The sequence below is a fragment of the Triturus cristatus genome, chromosome 12 (assembly GCF_964204655.1).
Source record: "Triturus cristatus chromosome 12, aTriCri1.1, whole genome shotgun sequence".
In the NCBI taxonomy this organism is placed as follows: Eukaryota; Metazoa; Chordata; class Amphibia; order Caudata; family Salamandridae; genus Triturus; species Triturus cristatus.
The window spans coordinates 221529161-221552746 of record NC_140595.1 but is presented as its reverse complement, the minus strand read 5'-3'; the positions used below and the strand labels follow the sequence as shown (position 1 = coordinate 221552746).

The 23586-nt window shown below is 42.9% G+C and overlaps 1 protein-coding gene across 1 annotated transcript in view; it reads left to right on the top strand.

Moving 5' to 3' along the window:
• Positions 1 to 23586, top strand: part of LOC146775746 (uncharacterized) — a 176325-nt gene that overhangs the window by 64163 nt on the left and 88576 nt on the right. The window contains exons 2-3 of the mRNA XM_085639710.1: positions 9192 to 9243; positions 11581 to 11768. Of these exons, the coding sequence (XP_085495836.1) occupies positions 9192 to 9243; positions 11581 to 11768 (240 nt within the window). The remainder of the gene's footprint in view (positions 1 to 9191; positions 9244 to 11580; positions 11769 to 23586) is intronic.

Below are 23586 nucleotides of genomic sequence, written 5' to 3'. Positions count from 1 at the left end.
AAAGGGTCCAGAAGTCATAATGAGGTGTCAATTATCTCCTTCAAGGGACCATCATTTCTACTCAACAATAACGAACTCGTTAGAGAGAGGACAATAAAAGAAGTTATAACTAGTACATATAAAACACAACCAAGTGATCTCAAGCAGTGATACAAAACTCTATTCTCCTTAGAATTACCAATAGAATGGAACAACCAATATTCGGAATATAAATCTTACCTCAGAATGAGGGGTTCAAAGCTTCATAGGTAAAGGAGTAGCAACCGGACCACTGGAACGGTCCCACTAAGGCAAAGATATAAGCATCGCAAAATATCATGCTATACAACATGTAAGTGAAATACTCTATCTCTATCAAGAGCGTGAGATGTGTTTGCTCAAGGTGGTCGATAAGCTACTTTGTGTCAATCGGCTCTCTCCTCATACAGGGCTGTCATGTGAAGTGCTGTGGGCTGGTTCGTCTAGTATACTGTGATAGCGGTTGGTGACCAGAAATGGCGGTGATAAGCATGGAAATCCATGGCTGTGAAATAACACGATGTGACAAGGACTGCCGCGGTGGAATGGTACATACTTGAGCAGGTTTTTTTAAAAAGTTAATATATACTCCAGATCGCAACTAAATCTGATATCTCTCGTATAATCCTAACACGATGCACGAGGTTGATAGGAGGTGTGTTTAATGTTGTGGTACGTCTCCGTCTATTAGTGCATAATAATATACTACATCGTGAATAGTTGCTCCTTAAGGGTAGCGTGTTGCAGACAAATCGACCCCTAAGGCGAGTTCGTAGTGCTCGTATCACCCGCGGCTAGAGTTCCGGTAAAGACTCAGTGGTCAAACTGACCTATACGTCGAGTGCATGGTGCTCGTATCACCCACAGCTAGAGTTCCGGTAGGGACTCAGTGGCGAACAAGTTGCAAGCAGATAGCGTAATCAATCACTTACCCAAACGTTGGCGGGGGGCAGGCCAAAACAGGACGTGTCTGCTCCTCACCTGGATATTACCGGTGTTGGATTCACTTCCTGTATTTAACCTCAAGTCGATGGCGTGATCTCGCGAGATTGCGGAGGGCGCCATTTTGTCACAAGAGGGTTGCCTGACCTTGGATATCGAACGCTATAACGAGCTGATCGATGTGGGACACGGGAGATACATATGTTGAAAGACAACATTATGTCTTGGTAGACTATTAAATCGGGAAGCAAACAATCGATGCACACGGATCTAGATATTCAGACTGGTATATTAAACCTAATAGGAAAATAGGTTACTAGATGTTATTAGTAACTGTATAGTCAACAGTGAGCCCAGATGGAGCTAGAGACTGGTATATTAAACCTAATAGGGAAATGGGTTTTATTGGTAACTGTATAATCAACAGTAAACCCGCATAGAGCCCGGATGGATCTATCCCTTACAGAAGTTGCAGGGTGTATAATCAGGAAATGTTACATAACTATCCAGAGCGGGAAATGTAAATCAGTTTAAAACATAATTTATGTGTAAATAACACAAGGTGTGATATTGTGATGACAATCAGGACGTATGAACATGTTGGTGTATATGTTAGTTCAATAAACATATAGAGACATGGGTGGTGTGGTACCAATGGAGTCCATGCATCATAGTCTTGGTAGTGGAGGTGTGGTGCTTGCAGAACCCTGTAGGTGGAAATATTATCACATAAGTTCTGTCCATGGAATTTCGTCGTTAAGACCCCTTTCCTGTGTCGATAAGCGAAAAATCCATCTCTGTTCAGTTTCAAAGAGTTTTTCCTGAGACCATGAGGGGTTACTTTCAATCACGGTCCAGTGTAGATCGTTGTGTCCGTGCGGATGAGTGAGATAGTGTGTACTCAATTTTGTCGTGGATCTCCCACACCGTATATTGCTACGGTGTTCCATAATTCTTGTCTTTACTGGGCGTGTTGTCATGCCGACGTATCTTAGTTTACAAGGGCAAGTAATTAAATAGACGCAATTATGGGAGTTGCAGTTAGTATGATTTTTCTGAGTCCAGACTTTGCCTGTTTCAAGAGTGAGTTCTTTAGTTGTCTTTGTAAGATCACACACTCCACACTGTCCGCAGGGGAAATGTCCACGTACGGGATTCATATCCCACAGGGTCCTTTGTTTAGTTTGTCTTCCTATCTTAGGACGAGTGTGCACTATGATGTCACGTAGGTTGCTAGTGCGTTTGTTCGCAAATCTTGGAGGGGTTATAGCCACTTTTCCCGTAGTCAGGATCTTCCAGTTCTTTTTTATAATCTTCTGGATCGTGTTAGATTCTGGTGTGAACGTAGTCACGCATATCAGTGACTCGTCGGTGGATTTGATTCTAGGTTCCAACAGAGATTCTCGGTTGTTGTTTAGTGCTCGCTTGTTAGATCTTTTTACAATAGATGTAGGGTAATCGCGAGTCTTAAGTTGGTGACTGAGAACAGCTGCTTCCTTTTTGTACTCGCTGGTTTTTTCGCAGTTTCTGCGGAGACGGAGGAACTGTCCAAAGGGAAGGTTATCCCTTAAGGCTTTTGGATGATAGCTTCCATATAGTAGTAAGCTATTCCGGTCTGTTGGTTTTTTAAAAGTCTTAGTTGACAACCCACCATCTTGTAAGGTTATGGTCAGGTCTAGGAAGTGGATCTCTGTGGATGAAACAGACCGAGTGAACTTTAAATATGGGTCCAGAGAATTCACCCATGTAAAGAATCTGTCACACGTCTCACAGGATTAGTCTGTGCCCACAGATAAGTTGTCTGTGTTGTCATACCTTGTGCATTAACATCTGCATTAATGTCCTTCAGGTCTTGTTCTGTATTGGACTTCAGATCATTGGACACACTGAGCGCCAAGGCCTTGTGTGAGCCCCATCCCTTTTCCAGCGCACACCAGGGTCTAGTGTGATCAGCGAGGATTGCTGATCACACACCACCCTCCAACGAGCTGGGAAAGGTGCACCATCTCTGATTGACACACAGCCTTGCGAAGAACATGGGCTGAAGCTGATAGCACCCAGGCTGTGTTCAATCAGCGAGGGTGCTCCTCTTTACAAGTGGGCATGGTCCGACAGCTTTGTAGGTCACAAGGGAGCCAGGGCTGACACTAGAGAAGCCCGGCAAAACCTGCAAAGGACACATGCGCACTAGCGCATGGACCTGTCAAAAGTGCCACGGAAATGCCTGACACTCACAGAGAGCGAGGGTCAGTGTGATGTCTTGATCACGCCTTGCACTGCCTGCAGTAATATATTAAAAATAAACAAGAAGGCAGCAAATGGGGGTAAAGGTGGGGCTCCTCCACCCCTAGAAAGGAGCTGCTGCTGCATTTGATTGTGCAAGGAAGGATCTTGTACCTGGATATTTGAAACCCACGTTGTCCCTCATTGCAGGGGCTGGTGCTGCGCCAGTAGTTCTGAGAAATGATGCTCACGTCTCCACAGGGAGCCAGATGACAGGCCAATGTAGACTGAAAGCTTGCCTACTAGTCTAGCCACAGAAACTGCAAAGCTGCCACTACAGCATCATCAGGACAACTAGACCTGTGGTTTGGGTCTGGCTTGACTTTCTGTTACTGGCACCTGATAGCTGGTGAGTCATGAATTCCTAATCATGGATCACTTTGTAGGATATGCGCTGGCATTTTTCTGCAAAGACCAGAAGATATCTACTGTGGCCAAAGTGCCCTGAAGGAGATTCTTCACCCAATACAGTGGCCAGACTATGCTGAAGCCAGGGTCATGATTATGACAACAAGCTAGTATGGGGCAAGAAGATGTATCACCTGTATATTTCCTGAGATGATACTTAAATGAAGTACTATTACAGGACACTGTTACGCCTGCTGCTGGACAAACGTCTGGTACAGAGGGCTTGAAATGGATCGTGCACCTGAGCTAATTTTTAGATTTGATAGGAAACTCAAACAAAAACCAATCAAAGATCTTATCTCCCTATAAAAGCAAAATGTCTCTCCCTGGGTACTAATGGGGCGGGAGTTTGGGGGTATACAAATTGTGGCCACTTACTAGCTGCCGAAAACAAATTTCTCTCCAGATTGCTGGCAGTACTTAAAAGCATTGCCAACAATATCACCCACACAGATGTTGGCCTCACATACATCAAAGACATGATCAAACTGGCACCCCTCCTATTATGGGTTAAAATCTGGAGTTCCCCATTCATTAACTTCTCCCGCCTTCTCCTAGCTGATTTTATTAATTTAGGTCATGAAAACGACATTGCTTGATTAGCTTACAGCAGAAAATCTTTCCAACACCAGAAAATCTTCCCAAGTTCTGAGTGTTCCACATCTCTTTCATTCCCCTAGTGAGATTAATTACAATACAAAGACTTTAATCTACTCCCTCTTTCAAATAAACAGGAATCTAAAAAGATCTAACAAGACCCAGGAGATGGACACTGTAGGCTACCCCATGGACATTATCTCACCTAAGCGGGTTGAGACCTATTTAGTTTGGATTCCTAACCAGGAGCACAGGAGCACAGATTTTATTTAACACATTCTACGATGAGTAATGTTCACTTTCTGGCTCCCTTCCCCCAGCAGGGCAGCTGGTTTTCTTCCTTGCCCTGCTGTCCCAATGACAAAATAATTATTCAGCAATCCATTATGCACTTTGTGTTTTTTTGTAGCTTTTACACTGTTCCCAGAACCCAATTTCTCCGTCCCTGTTTACTCTACAAACTGTAAATCAGCCAGTCAAAGCCTCAAACTCTTGCAGTACTGAACTCTGAAACGGTCTGTCATTCTACTATTTGCTTTTAGGATTAGAAGAGAGAGTATGATATTGGCAAAATCGTCTGCCTTGCATCTTTTTCTGTTTTTTTAAATTGTTTTAATTGTATGTCCACTGCTGCTTTTTTGTGATAGATAATCTTGCTATTTGACCAGTATAGCCAAAAGGAAAAGGGTAAATTGTCAGCCCTGGGTTGTTTCTATTTTATCATATTGACAGTATTTTTATCCTGGTTTTAACTCTGTTTATCGCTGTTGCTCTTTTATGACCATATTGGCCGAATAAAGTTTTACTTACGGGCTGACTTACCTGCTGCTGGACATTCTTAAGCCCTACCAGAGACCCATGTGAAGCCAGCATGATACATACTAGTGCATAATTCAGGATTCTATAGTGTTACCTTTCTGCAATCTCATATTCATAAGGAATGGCGGAGTACTTGTTTACATCTGCGTCAGTGTCACTGGTAACGTCCATGGTTCGAGATATGTCTATTCATGAAGCATTTCAAGAAACACCTGGAAAAGGCCTATGGGTTAGCCTCCATGCCCTACCAAGGAAGACTTGCAGAACAAAGTCCACTAAGATCTGTATGAAAGGGAACCTGAGCTCCTCAAAGGATACCAAGAACTGCTCTGCAACTTCATTCACAAGAGAAAGAATAAACTAGAAGATTAATGGGGTTCTACCCCCTACAGAGTAGGCCTAAAGTTGTAAGTAATTCAGATGAACTGCTTTGCAGGGAGAATGGACCGAGGAGGCCGAAGTACATACAAAATATGGGAACTGTGATGCTGCATGCTGTGGGGGTGGGGTCAGTGAAGGTAGGGGCAGGGTCAAAGGTGTGACAAAAAAAAAACATTCCGTACAATTTTTGGTCTTTCACTTTCTTGTAATTACATATATAATAACGTGCAGCTTAATTGAAAAATAAATAAAAATTAAGTTAATCAGGGGGAAAGGCACTAGTACTTTATGTAACCTCTATTAGTTAATGAACTGCAGAGGTCAGTGTCTGTAGCCAGAGAGCTACAGAATTAAGGGCCAGATTTATCATTATTTGATGCACTGCACAGAGTAAGACCACTTTCTGCTCCGCGCTGTGCCCAATTGAGACGGCAAGAATGCACCACATTTACCAACAAAAGGCGCATTCCTGCTATCTCCCTGCGCCAGAGCACTGCGCGCTGCCTAGCACCAACAAGGTGCAAGGGTGCCTGCGATGCAGTCAGAATTGTTTTTGTGCAGGAAGGGACACCTTCCTGCACAAAAACAATCCTTGGATGTGTTTTCCTCTTTCTAAGTGTGCTGCAGAATGCAGCACATATAGAAAGAGGAAACCACGAGGAGAAATATGGATATTGTTTTCCTCAATGTGCCACTATCTGGAAGGCATACAATTTTGACACATTCTCAAGTTTACTACTCTTGGCGAATCTGGAAAGGGACAAAAAGCATCGGTGGATGCATGGGAACATCCACTCTCCACCCATGTAACGCCTTTCTGGTGCAGAGTAATGCAAGGCAGAGACTTGTGCATCCTTGTGCCACTCCAGATTTACCAAGCCACCGTGGCTTTGCATGGCTCAGTAAATATGACTTAAGGATTGCGTTTGCCTTGCGTCACCCTGCGTGGCGCAAGGGCAATGCATCCTTTGATAAATCTGAGCCTGCATTTTGGATGGCGCAGTGGAGAATAGTGACTTGTGTATTTTTAGTGCTACAAGGTCCCTGCCTGTGACAGAAAGCACTGTGAATATGTATTTTAAACTTGCATTACACACGGTACAAGATAGGCTGCCCGAATTGCACAAAAAGGTATAAGATAAAAGGTGCTTCCAAAATATTGATTTTAGTAATACCCAGACTGTACATAGTGCCATTTGTTATATAACTGCCCCTTAAAGCACGTACTTCACAGCTCCGCTAGTAACTCCTTGTACTACCACCCAATCTTCTGTGTGAGCAGGAAGCTTCAAGTGATTCAGTTAAAGCCATTACCGATTTCCAAGCACCATTTACATTTGCAGATTAACCAGTTGCGCACCTTTACATTTCTTCAGGCAAGCAGGCAGCCTGGTAGAAAGGCTTGTTTCTTGTTTTAGTGCCTGCCTGCCTTAGGTTTCACAGCACAGGGGTGTCCCTTCCTGACACGTCAACTGAAGCATTTAAACCATCGGAATTAACCCTCCCTGGACGGATGTCTTCTCACTAAAAGTAGGGGAACTGTGCTTAATACATTTAAAAGAATGGGCCCATCGTTCCTGTCCGATTGCGCTCACTTTGTCCTCTGTATGAGACAACTGACTGAGAACCCTAAATCAGAACTTTTTCCAATGGGGTCAATGTTCAGTCACTATGATCCAGGGGCATCACCCTCTTTAAATAAGAAACAGACCCCCAAATGGGCCCCATTTCTATATACATAACAATCCCACCATATCAATGTGACAGCATCCACTCCATCTCCATTGAGCCAAGACAGAGCACTCGAGACATTGTGGTCCCAAAAGTGGAAGCTGAGAGGCCGTCAACAATGTCCTTTTTTTAAAAAATTGTTTTATTTCAATATAGTTTTTTTTATTATTTTTTTTTTTCTTTTTTTTTTTTTACAACATCTAACATATAAACATCAGCGCATTGTCGTTACAGGGTTGCAGCCCTCATTGGCTGTGTTAATGGTAGTACAGTTTCACAATAATATGAGCTTGGCTGCCCCCCTATCCACTGTCGCCGTAAGAGGAGAGGAGTGTGAGGAAAGGGGAAAGGATAGGAACGCGTCGGCTGGTGTTACTAAATGTATTCCCGCATCTGGTAAAAAGTCGAAGTGGGTGGGGAGGTATCTCCTACCGAGATATTGCTCCGTTTGACTCAGAATCCGGCTTGTATGCTTGAGGGTTTATGATCTGTGGAAAGTGTGAGCTAGAAGACCTACGGTACACTGATCCACGAGGAATCCGGCTTGTATGCTTTCGGGTTTATGATCTGTGGAAAGTGTGAGCTAGAAGACCTACGGTACACTGATCCACGAGGAATCTGGCTTGTATGCTTGAGGGTTTATGATCTGTGGAAAGTGTGAGCTAGAAGACCTACGGTACACTGATCCACGAGGAATCCGGCTTGTATGCTTGAGGGTTTATGATCTGTGGAAAGTTTGAGCTAGAAGACATACGGTACACTGATCCACGAGGAATGACCGATTTCCACCAAGCTCTCATAAAGTTGTTTATGTAGAGACTACGGTGGGATGACAATGTATTTCAATTTAGCTATCAGCCCTTTGTGTAAATGCAATGAAAAAGCGATGGACCTTAGGAGGGGAGGGAAGAAAAATCTTTTGAGTAGTAAATCATCTACGGTAGCCGCTGTGTCTCTGAAAGAGATTTTTATGAGCGAGCATTTTTCTGTACAGAGATTAAGGATTAGCACTGGCACTTTAGTTACAAAAAGACAATCTTGATTTAGATTTAGGCCTGTTAAGAAAAATAAAATATGCCTGCTCAGTAAAAAGCCATGGAAGATCAGTTTCCAAGGTAAAGTCTTTTACTTTGCTCGATGGTATATTCTCAATAAGAAGTTTCATGCACAAGATTATGTTTAGGATCTAAAGTTATTTAAAGAACTACCTTGCCAAGCGACAAAGTTTTTGACATCAATGAGAAGTGGCCTTTTCCTGAAAGTGGCAAATGCCAAACCTGACATGCACTGCTCTCTGTACTCGAGGCCTGGAAAAAAACTTTTGAAATCACCTTTTAAACGAGCTGGTATAAGGATTGTTGAAAATGCTTGTTAAATACTCATTAGGTCTGGAAACTGCCAAGGTTGCCGTCAGCGTGGGCTGTTTCTAATTTAGGTAGGGCAAATAGAAGAGTGTTTTAAAACTTGTTTACATTGAGAAACATGAATGATGTAAATTCTATTTGGATTCAGTAGTGGGGTTACTGCTCCTTTTGTATTGTAATATGTATTGATAATGTAAATGTTCAATTATAGCAAACCGCATTATATGTATTGAGTGAGGAAAAAAGCCAAATTAATATTTGTTTGCAGCTTGCAGTGACTAAAGCACACAGTTTGCATATGTTAGGTGGACATACTTAGAAAAGGTAAGTAAAGGACCAATATAAATTGTTTATGTCGAAAATGTGAACATCATATTTAAATAACTGTGTTTTCAAATGATGTTCTTGTGTCCCTAAGTTCAACTCGCCTCTAATAAGTGGCCTTGGTTGTTTCCCCTTGGTTTATCGTTTTTCTGGTGAAATAAAAAAATTCTTGAAAAGGCAGATGAAGGCTCACACAACGAGAATATACATTTTGTGGGCAGAGAACTAAAATAAAAAAAGGTGGAAAGAGAAAATGTTCAGAAATGTTGCCATATATTTAAAAGTCTTTTAAACATGAACTTGTACTTGCTTGTATTTTTTTAGGCATTGAATGAACTAGCGGCCAAGCATTCCAACTTGAAGGTGATTCAGCTAGGTAGGTGTTCGATCGCTCTCTAATCCTCATTGTTTTTGATACATCTCCAGAACTGTTTGCACAGGAAAGCCGAAATAGTAATTTCTTTCTGAAGGAAAACGTTACATGTCTGAAATTTCTTTCTAATTCCTGTGTCGGTCTGCAGTCTCTCAGATTGTACAAAAAGGTACATTTTTCACAGACTTCTAAGCAATCATTTGAACCCATATTCATTTTGCCCCATTATCAATCTATATGTCCTGAGGTACCGCTGACTACACCAAAAAGCAAAACCATCCTGAGTGATTGTTTTATCCTAACCTTCCGTGCTTTGTCTATGTTGAGCTGTGTCTCAGCCCCCTAAAATTCTCCTGTATTGGAATATGTGAAAAGTGAAAGGTTTGGAGTGGAGTTTCTGTCTCTGAATGTTTAGAGGATTCTGTTGGCCAGAAGGCCGAGTCATCAGAACACCAATGTTCCTGGTAAGTGTAAGCTGAAGAGTAACTGTTGTAAAGGTCTGAAACTGTAGTCAGTCTCCAGTCCTTACTTGAAGCTTGCAGACTTTAAACAAAATGATGAGGATGAAACTTAAGGTTGACACAGAAGGAAATACAAATCAAGATGCAACCACAAAAAAAGAAGACAAATTAAGTACTGGTGCTTTGAGAGCTTGGAGTCATCCTGCTGATGAGATCTGTAGTAACCTGCCTATAGTTAAGGCTGCAGACGTAAGTACAGTCTGTTAACAGAAGCCTACTATAGCCAAGGAAAGAGTCTGTTGGCCATGATAAAAGGAATCTCTCCCACTCCTGAATCCACAAAACATTTTAGAGAAGAGGGCTGACCTATTCCCTTCCCTAAGTTGTTCTGTGAGTCTAATCGAAATGTGAACAAGACTTTTAGCAAGCAGGGATTGAACGGGGGCTGACTCAAAGCATATCAAACTGTTATTGTTTCTTCATTACATGATCTCTTTCAGACAGCTGTAACTGTCATACCAGACCTAAAATATTATTATTTGAAATAACAATGAAACACAAGTAAAAATGACACATTGACATAGGTTGCACATATATGGAGAAGAAAACGAAAGCCCTACATAAGACGAGAACTGGTAGTGAACTGGGGGAGGGATGCCCTAGACTAAACAGTATCCACCCATATGTAAGGAATCAATTCTAGGGCAACCGTTGATGAAGTGCAGTTCCAATGGCTTGCTAAACTATAGTAGAAATAGAAGATCCACTACTTTTAACGATTGAAATAGATGGGGGACCCAGCTCAGTGTCCACTAATGAATACACAACAGACCTTAGGAAAACTATAGTTAACATACAAAACATTGATTGAAGTGTGTGCAAAACACTGTTCAGCTCGTAAAGCAACAGAACAACTTATTAAAAACATTTTTATAAAGTAAATCAATGTTGAGGTTGCATTTTAAGGATCTTTGAATTTGACAGAACATACTGACTGACAATTATGTTTGACATTCAAAATTAAATGAACCAATTAAACAGCAGCAAGCTTGTGCGTACATTTTTTGCAAGACTCTGTTGTACCTTTTAGTGAACTTACGGGTCAACACTAGTGCGTCTTGGAACTGGGAAGTGGGCACACTACCAGGAGCCGTTTCACTGTTCTGAAAAAACCTCCATGACTAGGTCCTTGGATAAATATTTCTTAGTATTGCATTTCTACTGTTGATTTGTACCGACAATTGCTTGATGCTGAAACTGTTCTTTATTATGATTAATAATTGGTATCATCTGTTTCATCTCTCCATTCTCATTCCTACATGGTTCCATTTGTGGTCCAGCACATTTATGCCATCATTTTGTTACTGTATTTTTGAGTAGTTGCCTATTGTATTAGTTTGCCCGACAGTAGTTGCAAGTACAAAATTACGTTGACTATTTTTGAGTTGATGAGATGAAAACTATGATGCCATACGGCCATCTAGGTATCTGCTGTGAGGTTGTCATTGTTTATTAGCCTTTCATGTGCTTACATAAATCCTTTACAATATTGAAAGACCCAAAATGGTCAATGTCAGTCTGGAAGGGCCTGCATCTTGAATATGCCTTATCCTTTCAAATTTCAAGATCCCTGACAAAACAAAGCAGCAGGCAGTGTTTCAAGTGCATGTATTGAAAGATCCACATGGTACTGTAATTAAATGTTTTACTTTTTTGTATAAGAAAAACTGTGATGCCAACCCAGTTAGCACCAACACTCTTGGAAATGTATGGCTCTCTGTGCAGAAGAATAACCGACTCAAACACGATACAACCATTGTGTTGGGATAACCATTATGGGTGCCCAGTTTTACTGATTTGATGCTCTGTTTTTTTTTAGAAGTTACAGACCCTGAAAGTGTCAACAAAGCTGCAAAAGAAGTTGAGGCACAACTGAAAGGAGCTGGTCTAAATGTGCTGATCAACAATGCTGGAATCCTAACTCCATGCTCCCTTGAAAATGTGGACGCAGAAGACATGCTGCATGTGTACTCAACCAATGTGGTTGGTCCACTGTTGGTGACCAAGGTAGGAAGAAACGAAAGCACTGCTCATCATCAAGCAGTATAAGAAAAAGGCGAAGCCCTATTTTGAGAAAGCAACTGTGGTTTCGTAAGTGCTGTTCTTTAGCCTGAACTTGGACCTTACTCGGGTAGGGAAGAGTACCAAGTTCTGGTGTTGCTTTAAGCCCCTTCAGCACTTCTCATCCCTCCTTGCAATGCAGACCTGATGGTCATACACATCTGCTTCGCTTTGATAGAGCTTGGCCTGCAGGTCAGTCATCATCATTACAAGTGTTTGATGACTATTGAGTCCAGCTTCGCATGGCTCTGGCGAAGGTGGCAGTGTGATGAGGTGAGATGAGGCAGCCAGCAAGCCCTGGTGCTCACTCCTGCTTGCCTTCATCTGATTCATGGCCGTAATGCAATGTGAGGGCCATGCCAAACAAGCATGCACCAACACTAACTGGGAAGCAATTTGTCCCCAAAGCCCCAGGAAATGTTTGCGATACAAAGCAGCAATTCTTGGGATCCCACTACTTCAAACCCTTTGAGAACTGTAGAGTCTCAAGTTTAAGTTGCCCTCGTTCATTTATATCAGAGTGACAGTCACACATACACTTAAGGTTGACAAAGGAATCCATAAGAAGTCCAGTTTTCCTCCTTATTAACTTTATTTTCTTAGCAACGTTGCACCAAACAATGGAAGTAAGGGCTTTATACATTCTTCTTTACTATATTTGTTGTTGATTAGTCAATAGTATCAAAAGTTATAAAGTGTGTCTCAAATTGAGAGACGTTTTCTAGATGGCATGTGTGAGAAATTGGGTTGTTGGTTAAGCAGGATATGAGCCCTTCTCTAGCAATGGCAACAATCCCCAATGGGGTGAATCATTAAAGTCAGTAAATTAACCTATGCTTAACCCTCTGGTAGCTTGGCACAAAAGCAGTCAGGCTTAACTTAAAGGCAATGTGTAAAGTATGCATGCACCACACAAACAGTAATAAAGTGAAAACACAACTCGAAAAATTCCACACCAATTTAGAAAAATAGAGTAAATTGTAATAAACTATTTGACACCAAAGCTATAAAAATCAAATCGGTAGAACTAGAATTATGAACTTTTAAAATTTAAAATGAAAACTAGCATCCAAAAGATGAAAGTGCCAACCGTCGTCATCCATTCGCGTAAGACCGGAGCAAAGTCGAAAGTTATGGCCAACCACGATGGAGCGAGGGTCGGATATAAGAAGTGGATTCAGCCTGGTCTCCACTTACCTTCAGACTTAGAAGAAAATTTGCAAATAAAATGTCAGAAGGTAAAGTACAGTGGGCAAGGTAGCTGACTGTGTCTTAGGAGAGAGTGTGTTGTTGTTGAGAAGCCACTGGCCAAAGATCTAGGTGGGACAAAGCTGTAGACTATACCTGACGAGCGCTCCATGAGGCCAGATACACTTCTGCAATGAGACGCTGAACAGGATTTGCTGCTGTGGAAAAAAACGCAGCAAGAGCTACCTCAAAGTCTGGTCGACCGGCGATGCACCATGGCTGGATCGACTAGCAGGTTGGTCCTGGTCTCCTCTTGGTTCTCAGAGCATTTTTTGTTAGAAAGATTTCTATGCCCCAAGTTCTGGATTAGGCTTCTGGGCACCTTTAACACCACTTCCAAGGGTCCACGACTGGAGGGGCACCGATTGGAGGCTTATGACTCATTCAGGCTGAGTCCAGGAGCAGGTTCAAGATGGTTGGAGCCTTTTTTGCCCCTGAGCTCTGACTCAGCCAATTATTCCTTGGAGTCACATTGGTAATCCTGGTTTCAAGGGACCTGCAGACCACAGGCAGCAGGCAGACCTCTGGGGGTTCAGGGGAGTTTTCAAGCAGCAGAGTAGTCCTTCTTGGTGCAGTAAAGAAGTCTTCTGAAGTACACAGTTGGCCACAGCAGCATTCAGTCCTCAGAGTCCTTCCACCGGTACAACAAAGTGAACTCAACAGTGGGTCTGATGGTGCTATTGTTATACCTGGTAGCTCCTTTGAAGTAGGAACAGTTTCTAGAGGTTCCTCTTTCAAGATGACTCGGAATTTCCTGCCTCCTGCACCGGCTACAGCCTGGCTACAGGCACAAAAACTAGTGTGAATTTCTTATTTTGTGAACAGGTCCCAGCCTATTGATCTGTAAGGTGGGCTGTGCCCAAATCTTTCCCCAGCCTGCCTGAGATGGCCCATTCAGGCACCCCTAATCCTTCTAGTGTGTCGCTGTCTGGAAGGAATATACAAAGGCCAACTGCCACTCACATCTAGTCATTAGACCTAGGAACAGGTGGCAGGCACCAAATGGTTGGAACAGGAAAATTCCAACTTTAAAAGTGGCATTTCCAAAATTGTGACTTAAAATTAAGAGGATTTTAAATGACAATTTCTCAGATATCATACATGACTTTCTTTCATGCTCCCAATCAAAAAATTGCTATCATTTATTAAAGGTAATATGGTAACTCAATATTATCCTATGGGAGAGAGAGGCCTCACAGTAGTGAAAAACCTATTTGTGAGTTTGTCACTACTAGGGACATGTAAAGTTTAAAAGTACAATACTGACTTTTAAATACAATGCACCCTGCCCTAAGGACTGTTGAAGACCTACCTTAGGGGTGATATATATAATACAAATTGAGTTTATGGGTTGGCAAGGTGGTTATTTTGCCAAATCGAATTGGCAAGCTAAAACTGCTAACCAACTACAATGGCAAGCCTGAGAAATTGTTTTGAGGACCTACTTAAGTGGGTGGCACAATACATACTGCAGGTCCACAAGTAGCATTTAATTTACCTGCCCTGGGTATATAGTAGACCACTCAACCATGGACTTATAAGTAAATTAAATGTCAATTAGGTGTAAGCCAATTTTGCCATGTTTTAGGAAGGGAGCACAAGCATGTTAGCACTACTAAGCAGTGGTAATGTGCACAGAGTCCTATGGTCAACAAAAAAGAATTCAGCAAAAATTGGAGGGGTGAAGACAAAAAGGTTCTGGGAAAACCTCCCTAAGGCTGACGGGTCTAACAGCATGGGAATTACCTGACAAACTCACTGAATGAAAGTCTCCCAATTTTGTACGAAACAAATTGCCTTTTTTAGTTAGCTCAATTTTCATCCAATCATTTTTGAGTTAATAAATAAAAACTGAGTGTTTATCCTGCATGCACACACCTGTGCTGTGTATTTCCATAAATCTTGGCAAACAACAGATTAAAGCTTGGTAAACAACTAAAGTGGTGGCCTTTGTTTATGTGCTAAGTTATTCGAGGAATGTTTCCACCCCCTGCCCCCAAGAGTTTGTGAACATTACTGGCCGTAGACGGGGGTTGCAAACATCACTAACAAAAGCATTTTGAAACTCTGTGTGGGTGAAGCCCATGGCCTGGCAGGCACAGCTGTCATAACTACCAGGCATAAATAGAAGGCAACTTATTTTGGCTTCACAATGCACACCTAGTCAAGGGTTTGTTAATTTCAAATGAACCACATATACAAAAGTGGGCGTGGACGAAGCCCCTCCCCATGGCAGGCCCACCGGTCACACTGAAAACATACTCTAGTCCTGAACGTTTGCTGAGTGCAAAATTCAGACCCATGCGACTGTTCTTCAGCAACAAACGAAAAGCATCCACAACCTTGGCATGGTCAAAGTCTTTTCCCTGGTGGATCCCACTGTCACATCCATCATACACACACAAACAGGACACAACATATATTGGGTGCAAAAAGCTGCCATACTCCAGTGGTTGCATGCATTAACCTCTTCAGTGCCCATGACAAGATAGTCTCGTCATGGAGCACGGTTGCGCTGTGCCCATGACGAGACTATCTCGTCATGAACCCCACCCACTAGTGCAACGCCCGGCACAGGAGGGGGAAAGGGCGTGGCACTGAAGGGGTTAAACTGAGCACTAACAATCCACCTTTTTGATTTTCCTAAAATTATATGTATCATATGCATACTTAAAGGGGGCTTTCAGCCAGCTCTTTTCATCCATTTGTTATTGTTCTGTCATTCACATTGACACTGCTACCAACATTTCCGCCCTTTCACTAATGATAGATGCTGCACTTGTAATAAAACAGCCCCTGTACATGTGCTTCATCGATTATAGCTCGGTGTTTGATCATATTAATAGAAATATTTTGTGTCAAAAATTAAAAAGGCTAAGAATTCTATCACTGCTTCTAAAACAACTAATTCTTTTGCATAGTAACACCTGGGTGCAAGTAAAGCTGTAACCAGGAGACCATTTAACGAAAAAGATAAACACAACCTCCGGATTAAAACAAGGCTGCGTGCTTGACCCAAAGCTTTTTAATCTTTTTATGGCCGAGCTTTCAGTCCAACTCAATGAAAGCAATTTGCATGCCCCCAAGCTAGGAGGCCGTCAGTTATCCAATCTCCTATATGTAGATGACCTGGTGCTTATCAGCCGGACACCTATTGGTCTACAACGCTTGCTTGACTTTACATCCCAATACTCGGAGACCAACAGACTAAGTAATAATCAAGAAAAAACAAAAGTCATGTGTGTAAATTTCCGGAAGACAAAAATAAAACATAACTGGTTCCTGTCAAAAGTCAAGCTGGAAGTCGTACAGGACTATAAATACTTGGGGGGGTTATGATTGATAACAAAGGTAACTATAAAGCAAAATGTGAGGCAATAAAAAAGAGGGTACTAATGACAGCAGTGGCATTAAGAAACCTGAAAAATAAGACCGCTGGACCAAGCTTCCTCCCTCTGACCAGGGTGATACAGGCTAAAGTAATTCCACCAATCGCCTAAGGAAGCGAAGCCATGAGAGGGAGAGATGTGGAAACATTGAACGGCACCATTGCAAGAGCCTTGAGAATAATCTATGGACTGCCAGGATACATCTTCGGCAAAAATGAGGCTTGAATTCAGGATGCAAAGACAATAGCTGGCCTGCAAAGGAGCTTTCTTTAAAACCTGGTACAAAATCAATAAGCATTTGCAATGCAATAGGTCTCGCATTTACGCAAGTCTGAGCTATTAGCATTGTAAATAATAATGCCTTTTATTTATGTTTTGGTTTTTAAAACATAAATAAAAGGCATTGTCATTTAAAATGTTAATAGCTTTAACTCTCACAAATGTGAGACCTCTTGCATTGCAAATGCTTGTTTATTATTCTGGTGTTTCGAAGATCAGTTGTCTCTACTTCGTAGTGTTTGGTTGGTAGAGATGTGTTAAATGTATAGCTTAGTCACCATGTTTGTGTCCGTTAATGCTAAAGGAAAATGAACTTGCCCCTGCTGAAGGTCTTTGTAGTGTCTAGTGCGTATGGATGAACGTGCCGGAGGACTATCATATTTTTCGTTGAGCTGGGTGGCAAGTTACCCGGTACCTGGCCTGAACAGAATGTTTTCCAGTAAGATGTATAGCTCTGAGATGTGGTGTGCATGAGGATGTTGTATGTTTAGGTAAGCATTATCTGAATGGATCTTAGATGTATGTTGTTTTGGTGCCTCAAGGTGCTGTTGAGTTGGCCAACGGTGTGGATTCTTTTTGATCATTTATGCACTTCAGGGTGTGGGTGTCTGGCCTAGTCTGTTGAAATGTCAATTGTAAGTGTAATGGAAGAGGTGTTGTGAAGTGGCTGTTGGTGGGTGGGGAGTGCCGTTTTGTGTCGGACAGTCGGTTATGGCATTTGGTAGTCAGGTCAGCATGTGCAGTAAGATGCATCTACTGTGCACTGATTGTGTGGGGTACGAACTTTGATGATGTTGTTTCATAGCAAATATATGTCAGATCTGAGTGGCATTGAGTATATATTGGGTGGTAGTGGTAGGTAGAGTGAGGGTTTCTTTTAAAGGCATTTTTTAGCCAAAAAGAATCGGGTACCTGCAGAGACCAGGGCACCATTCTCACTGTTTGAAGATGGACTTTAGACATGACCGCAATGTTTAATGGAGTGGAGGTGTCTGAAAACGTTAGAAGAGAATGCCCACCCGTGTACCTGCCTTTAGAGTTCCATCTCTAGTGGTGTGAGGGGGTGGAGTAGTTGGGTGGACATTGTAGCTGGACCTGGGTGTGGTGTGCCGGAGCCAGTGGGGGAATTGTTTTTATTCAAGCTCCGGATTTCCCATTCGGCACCGCACCAGTGTCTGGCTGTGGACTTCAAAGCCACATTACCCTTTCTCTGTGATTGCTGCCTGCTCTGTCCTGGTCCGAAGCACTTAGCACAACTTGCAGAAGCAGGACTCGGGAGAGGAACGGGGCGCCTAGAAGCTCCTCCGCAACCTGGGATGGAAAAGAGCACGTGCGCTCCCCGTTCTCCCTTCAGACAGCCCAATAAACCGGCTCACTGGAGACCTGAGCCACCTGCACGGAGGAGGAAGGGGCTGGGAAAGGTAAGGTAAGGGGCTGGAGGAGGGGGTGAAGAAGTGGGGCTCACAAGGAGGAAGGGGGAAAACAGCTCCGCTTTCATTAGAAGATTCTTCAACGAGACCATCCCGTCCTTCTTTCGAGCTTTCTTCGAAATCTTAAAATGTCATGATGTTACATTTGCAATCTCTGCCTTAAGCTGAAGTCCTATACAAAGCCAAAGTGTTTGTTTCCCAGCGATGCGTGTCTGTTCATCGCGTCTCTCTACATGCACCCCGCCTTGGAGAAAGGCACTTTAAACAACAAGCTGTCTCAGTGGAGCCGACGGGGGGACGGAAAGTTAAAGCGCTCAATGCGCGTGCCGTGTAACGCCAGCCCTTCTTTATCTGTTTGCAGAGAGGAGACTCCATGCGCGTGCACATTGCCTGTCTGTGCGCGCACATGGTTTGTCTCCCTTCGCAAACCAAAGCGATGACCATAGAGTCTCGCCAAGGCGACGCAGCGCATGCGCTGCGTTCGCTAGGCGAGACCTAAAAAAGGGTAGCTAGAAACGCTAAACTCCTACTTGTGGCGGGAACTAGAAGCCTCAGAGACCTGCCCAGCTATACATTTATTGGATACTGCACTGGACCAGCTGGGGTTACGGCAAAGCTGGCTAGTTTCTCAGGTGAAGACTTTCAACTAAGCTGCTGCCTGGTAAAAATTTTAACTGCTGATGATCTCAGACTAAAAAAGATACAACCAGATTACCTGAGAAGCGGCATTGTAGCCGGGTTGAAGCCTGCCCGCTGACCCACTATGCAAAAGTCTCTTACAGCGCCTTTTATAGCAAGAACTAAGCACTCTTGTACATCCAAGCCCCGAAGAAAAATGTTAACGGACTACCCTCGACCACTTTGTACTGAGCCATAAAAGTTGCTGCTGCACCACGCACTTTAAACTTGGACTCAATCGCCCTCCCTTATTTTGCTGCCAAGACTCTGACCAGGGGGGTTATTCTACCTTATGAACTGCTGCTAAATCCCCGCTTACAAAAGATGAAGAATCTGGACTGTGGCCCACCAAGGCTGGGGGACTGGATCTCTTTGCAATTTTTACCGTGTTCTTAATTGTGTCTCCCAGTCTTTTAAATTGAAGTTTTACAGTTTTATAAGAGATGGTCAATTTTGCAAAGGTTTTAACTAACTGTACAATAAAAACATTACTTACTTACTGTCATTCACATTTTGCTTCCACTCCCTACAGCATACATGCAGCACAGAGCAGTGAATCCGTGTACTGCAGGTACTGGTGAACTTCACTTTAAGTGACTGCATTTTGCTCTTTTACAAGGAACATACCTATGTGCATACAAGGTAGTTCTCGTCAGTGCCATTGTTATTTTCTGTTTTTAATTAATCATTAATTTAGTGCTGCCTTTGTGTTGATGTGGTAGCAGGATGCTTTTTACCATCCCTTCATTTTGCTTTTGATGTCAGCACAAGGCACATTCCAGCCTTATGAGGCCCTGTCTCCTGCTAATGTAAATCCCTTTTGAAATGGCTTTTGTTTATCTGACTGCTGCGGTGTCACAACATATTATATTGTGTCCATTTGATACTGTTCTTTATAAAGTTATCCTCATTTGAGAATGCACACAATGACGTGCATTTATAACTGCACTCATATATGAAGTGGCATAAATTTGAATTGAGTACTACAGTTAGACTTGTAAACTAAATTTGTCGGTATTTTGTGCTTGTGTAAATGTTTAGTTTGCCTTCAGTACTCCTGCATGGAGTGCTTATATAGACATGTACGTGTTATTTTACTAATTAAAACGGTGCAGTTGGTTCCTATCTATCTATTTAGCTAACTAGCTATCTATCTAGACAACACTAAATAGCTGTATATTTAGGCAACACTATGTAACTGTCCATCTATGCAGCACTATATCTCTGTCTATCTAGGCAACACTATTTATCTATACAACCCTCTCTATTTATCTGTCTTTGCAACCCTCCATCTGTCAACCATGTCTATTGTAAGGAAGATTTGCAAAAACAGTACAAAAAAGCATTATAAAAAGTCCAGAGACTGGCACCCAATGCAGATCAACTGGCTTCATCCAATAGTCTGTTTTTTGTCATTCAAGCTTTTCTTCCACACACTGCACCATGCACCATGGGGCAACGGGTCAGTCCACTTCACCCTTTGATTGACTTCACTGGGGTTTTATTGTTGGTGGAGCTACCAACCCTCATCAATCTAAAAAACATTTTCTAAAGGCAAAAATATTTTTTGGTCTCAAAAAGCACACATTACCTTAGGAGTCCCTGCCACTGAATGGAACCAATTTGTGTGTGGCTATGCTCCTTGTAAAAGGGCATCATGCTGTCACTCGCAGATGAGAGAACAACATGAGAATTGCAAAAGGCTGGTGGCTAATGCACGACCTATTAGCGTTGCCAGTGTTTGTTTAAAGAATTACCCTCCAATAAATCAGCAGTTACTTTCCCGTGCTCACTCACATTTCCTTTTACACTCATTCTTACTCTGACCATCCCTTGCTTGCACTCACTCATTCTCACTTTCATTTTCACTCTGTTGCAGTTATTGTCACTCACTAACTCTCATTCATTTGAACTCACATGTACCCAGCACATACACATGCTGACACATGTACACTTGTACATAGTCGCACCCAAGCACGCGCGCGCACACACGCACAAGCACACACACACACGCTGTCTTATGCATTTTAATTATTATTTTATTATTTACCTTCGAGTGTCTGCACCATTCCTCAGCTGTTGTTTGCTTTATGGCCCCTCTGGGCAGATACACAGTCCCTTCCCTCTTGAAGTACTTAAGCAAGTATTCAAAGCTCAGGCCTGCGCCTAGGCCTGCGCAGCATGTACATCAACCTAATGCACTACACAGGCTCAAACTTTCAGCCTGTAGCTGTTTCATCCTATACTCACATCGTTACAAGTTGATGCGAGATCAGTGATGTTCCGGACAACATCCCACCCTTCAACGAGATCACAGAGGGTGAGGTGACAGCCTGGGCACTCTAGGGCTTAAGACTAAAGCGCCTGGGACTAACTTCACCAGTGACGCTGCTGCTTGCGACAAAGGAGGTGGCGCCTGGAGATGAGGCAAGGGCTGAGATGTCACCATCCCTGGTAAAACCTTTGAGGGCTGGTGCAGGCGCCTTTCTATGCCTGTGCCAGCGCATCACACAGATTCACTGCCCGAGGCTGCTGCTTGCAACAGGAGTCAGCATTTTCTCAATTACATCTGTAGGTAATAAGAAAACGATGATTTAATATTGGTATAATACAAAAGGTCACAAAACAAGGATGCCAGACGGCAGCTTCCTTTGGCCAGTCATAGCCTATGGAAATAATTTAATGCTGCTTCATCAAGCAGATGTTCAAGTGTCATATAACCAAACTGTAACCACATTTCTCCTTGTGGGGTTCTTTTTCTAAGCTTATAGTGAATTTGAATTGTTTACAATCAGTCTTTTATTACATTTCCCACTGTATAGTATTCACCGATATCTCAACAAGAAAATCCGTTTTGGCCACAAACACTCTGAACAGTGCCCCTTACGCTACATAATATTTACTTATTCCTAATTACCCACAGTTACATTTTCTCTTTACCGGTTCCTCTTGCTAGGCTTATGTCTATCTGGTGAGTAGATTTATTTATAAATATATTGGAGAATTTTCTGCATTTTTGTCCCATTTACGAAAACAAGAATCTATTATAGGGCTTCCCAATGTCATGGTTTTAGTTTTATTTAGATTTATGATTAGTTATTTTTCCCAATTGGAAATGTCCCTGGCAAATGATAGGCGCTGCCATCTTATAAGGGTGCTATCAACTAAAACCTAATCCTCTGGGTATGCTAACATAGAGGAATGACTTCTGCTGCAGTATATGCAATATGGAGACCAAAATGTAGACTCTTCGTTAACCATTTTCTTATCTGACATTTCTTTGTATCGGCTCTGCTTCCTCTCAAAAAGGGGCTCCTTCCTGCACAAAAACAATCCTAAACGGCATTTTCCTCTTCCTATGTGTGCATCAGAATGCAGCACACATAGAAAGAGGAAAAAACGAGAGGAAATAAATATATGTTCGAGGCATATGAGCTGTAGATCGTATACTTGTTTATAGATCGCCATCTGGTGTTGGGCTCGGATGTTTGCACTTTGTTTTTGTCTTGGAAGAAGTCTTTTGTAGTCACGAGGTAGGTGACTCCTCCGAAAGACGATAGTGTGCATGGGCATCAACTCCATATCCAGATTGTTTTTTCCGCCATCGGGTTCGGATGTGATTTGCTGCTCTCAGGGTCGGTGTCGATTTTGAACCCCCCTTCGACGCGCAATCCCTCTACACTCAACGGTATTGTCTCGATCGCGTTTCCCTTCCGACGCTCATCTTAAAAACAAACTCCTTGATCTTCGAAGCGGGCTATTGGGCCTATCTGCGCCGACCGCGCTTGCAGTTAATGGAAAGGACTCCTTTAAAAAATCTGCCCCCGGTGTGGTGCTAAGTTCCCAAACACAAACTTTCATGAGGTTTGTAACCTCTGCCTTCCCCCGGAGCACGAAGACAAGCACGAAGACAAGAACTGCGAGGCCTGTTCATCTTTCAGGTTGAAGAAAACCATCCGTGATCGTCTGGCTCGACGTCGTGAAATGTCTTGCGGAAGCAGCTTGATTCTGGACATCTTCGAAGCAGATCCCAATGCCCAGCCGGAGCAACAAGCTGATGAAGAAGACATATCTGTCTCCGAGGTAGACGACTCCGATGTCGAAGAGGAGTCACTCACCCCAGCTCAGCGGTTCGTGAGTACCGAAACCCCTCTCCCAAAAAATAAACCTAAGGCTCCAGTAACACGCTCGGGTCGACACCGGCAACATGTCTCATATGCCCCCCCCCGCTCGGACCTGGATATGAAACCTAAAGATAAGCCTTCCGGCTCGAGCCAACCCCATTCCAGTGCCGAAGCACAAGACCAAAGATGTGCCACTCCCTACTTTGTCGGCACCGAAGACAGCCTCGACGCTGAAGCCCTCGGGGTCGACATGCCAAGGACAAATATTCGGAACCGAAAAAATCTTCGGAGCCGAAAAAATCATCCGAACCGAAAATAGTCTCGGAGCCACCAACTCCTATAACAAAATCTAAGGAGTCCAAGACCTCACCAAAAACCTCAGACACTCGGTCCAAAGAACATCGTTACCCAAAATCTTCGGCACCAAAAAAGGACATCTTACCTACACACTGTTCCTGAGTTTTCAGATCCAAAACAAAAAACTCTATTATTGATCCACAGACTGGTAAAGTCGTCGCCAAACCTCCAAAAAAGAGGAAACTGGACACTTCAGAAGAATCTGAAATACCTTTGAAACGAAAGGAGATCAGTACTAACTCCTCTCTACCTCCTTCTC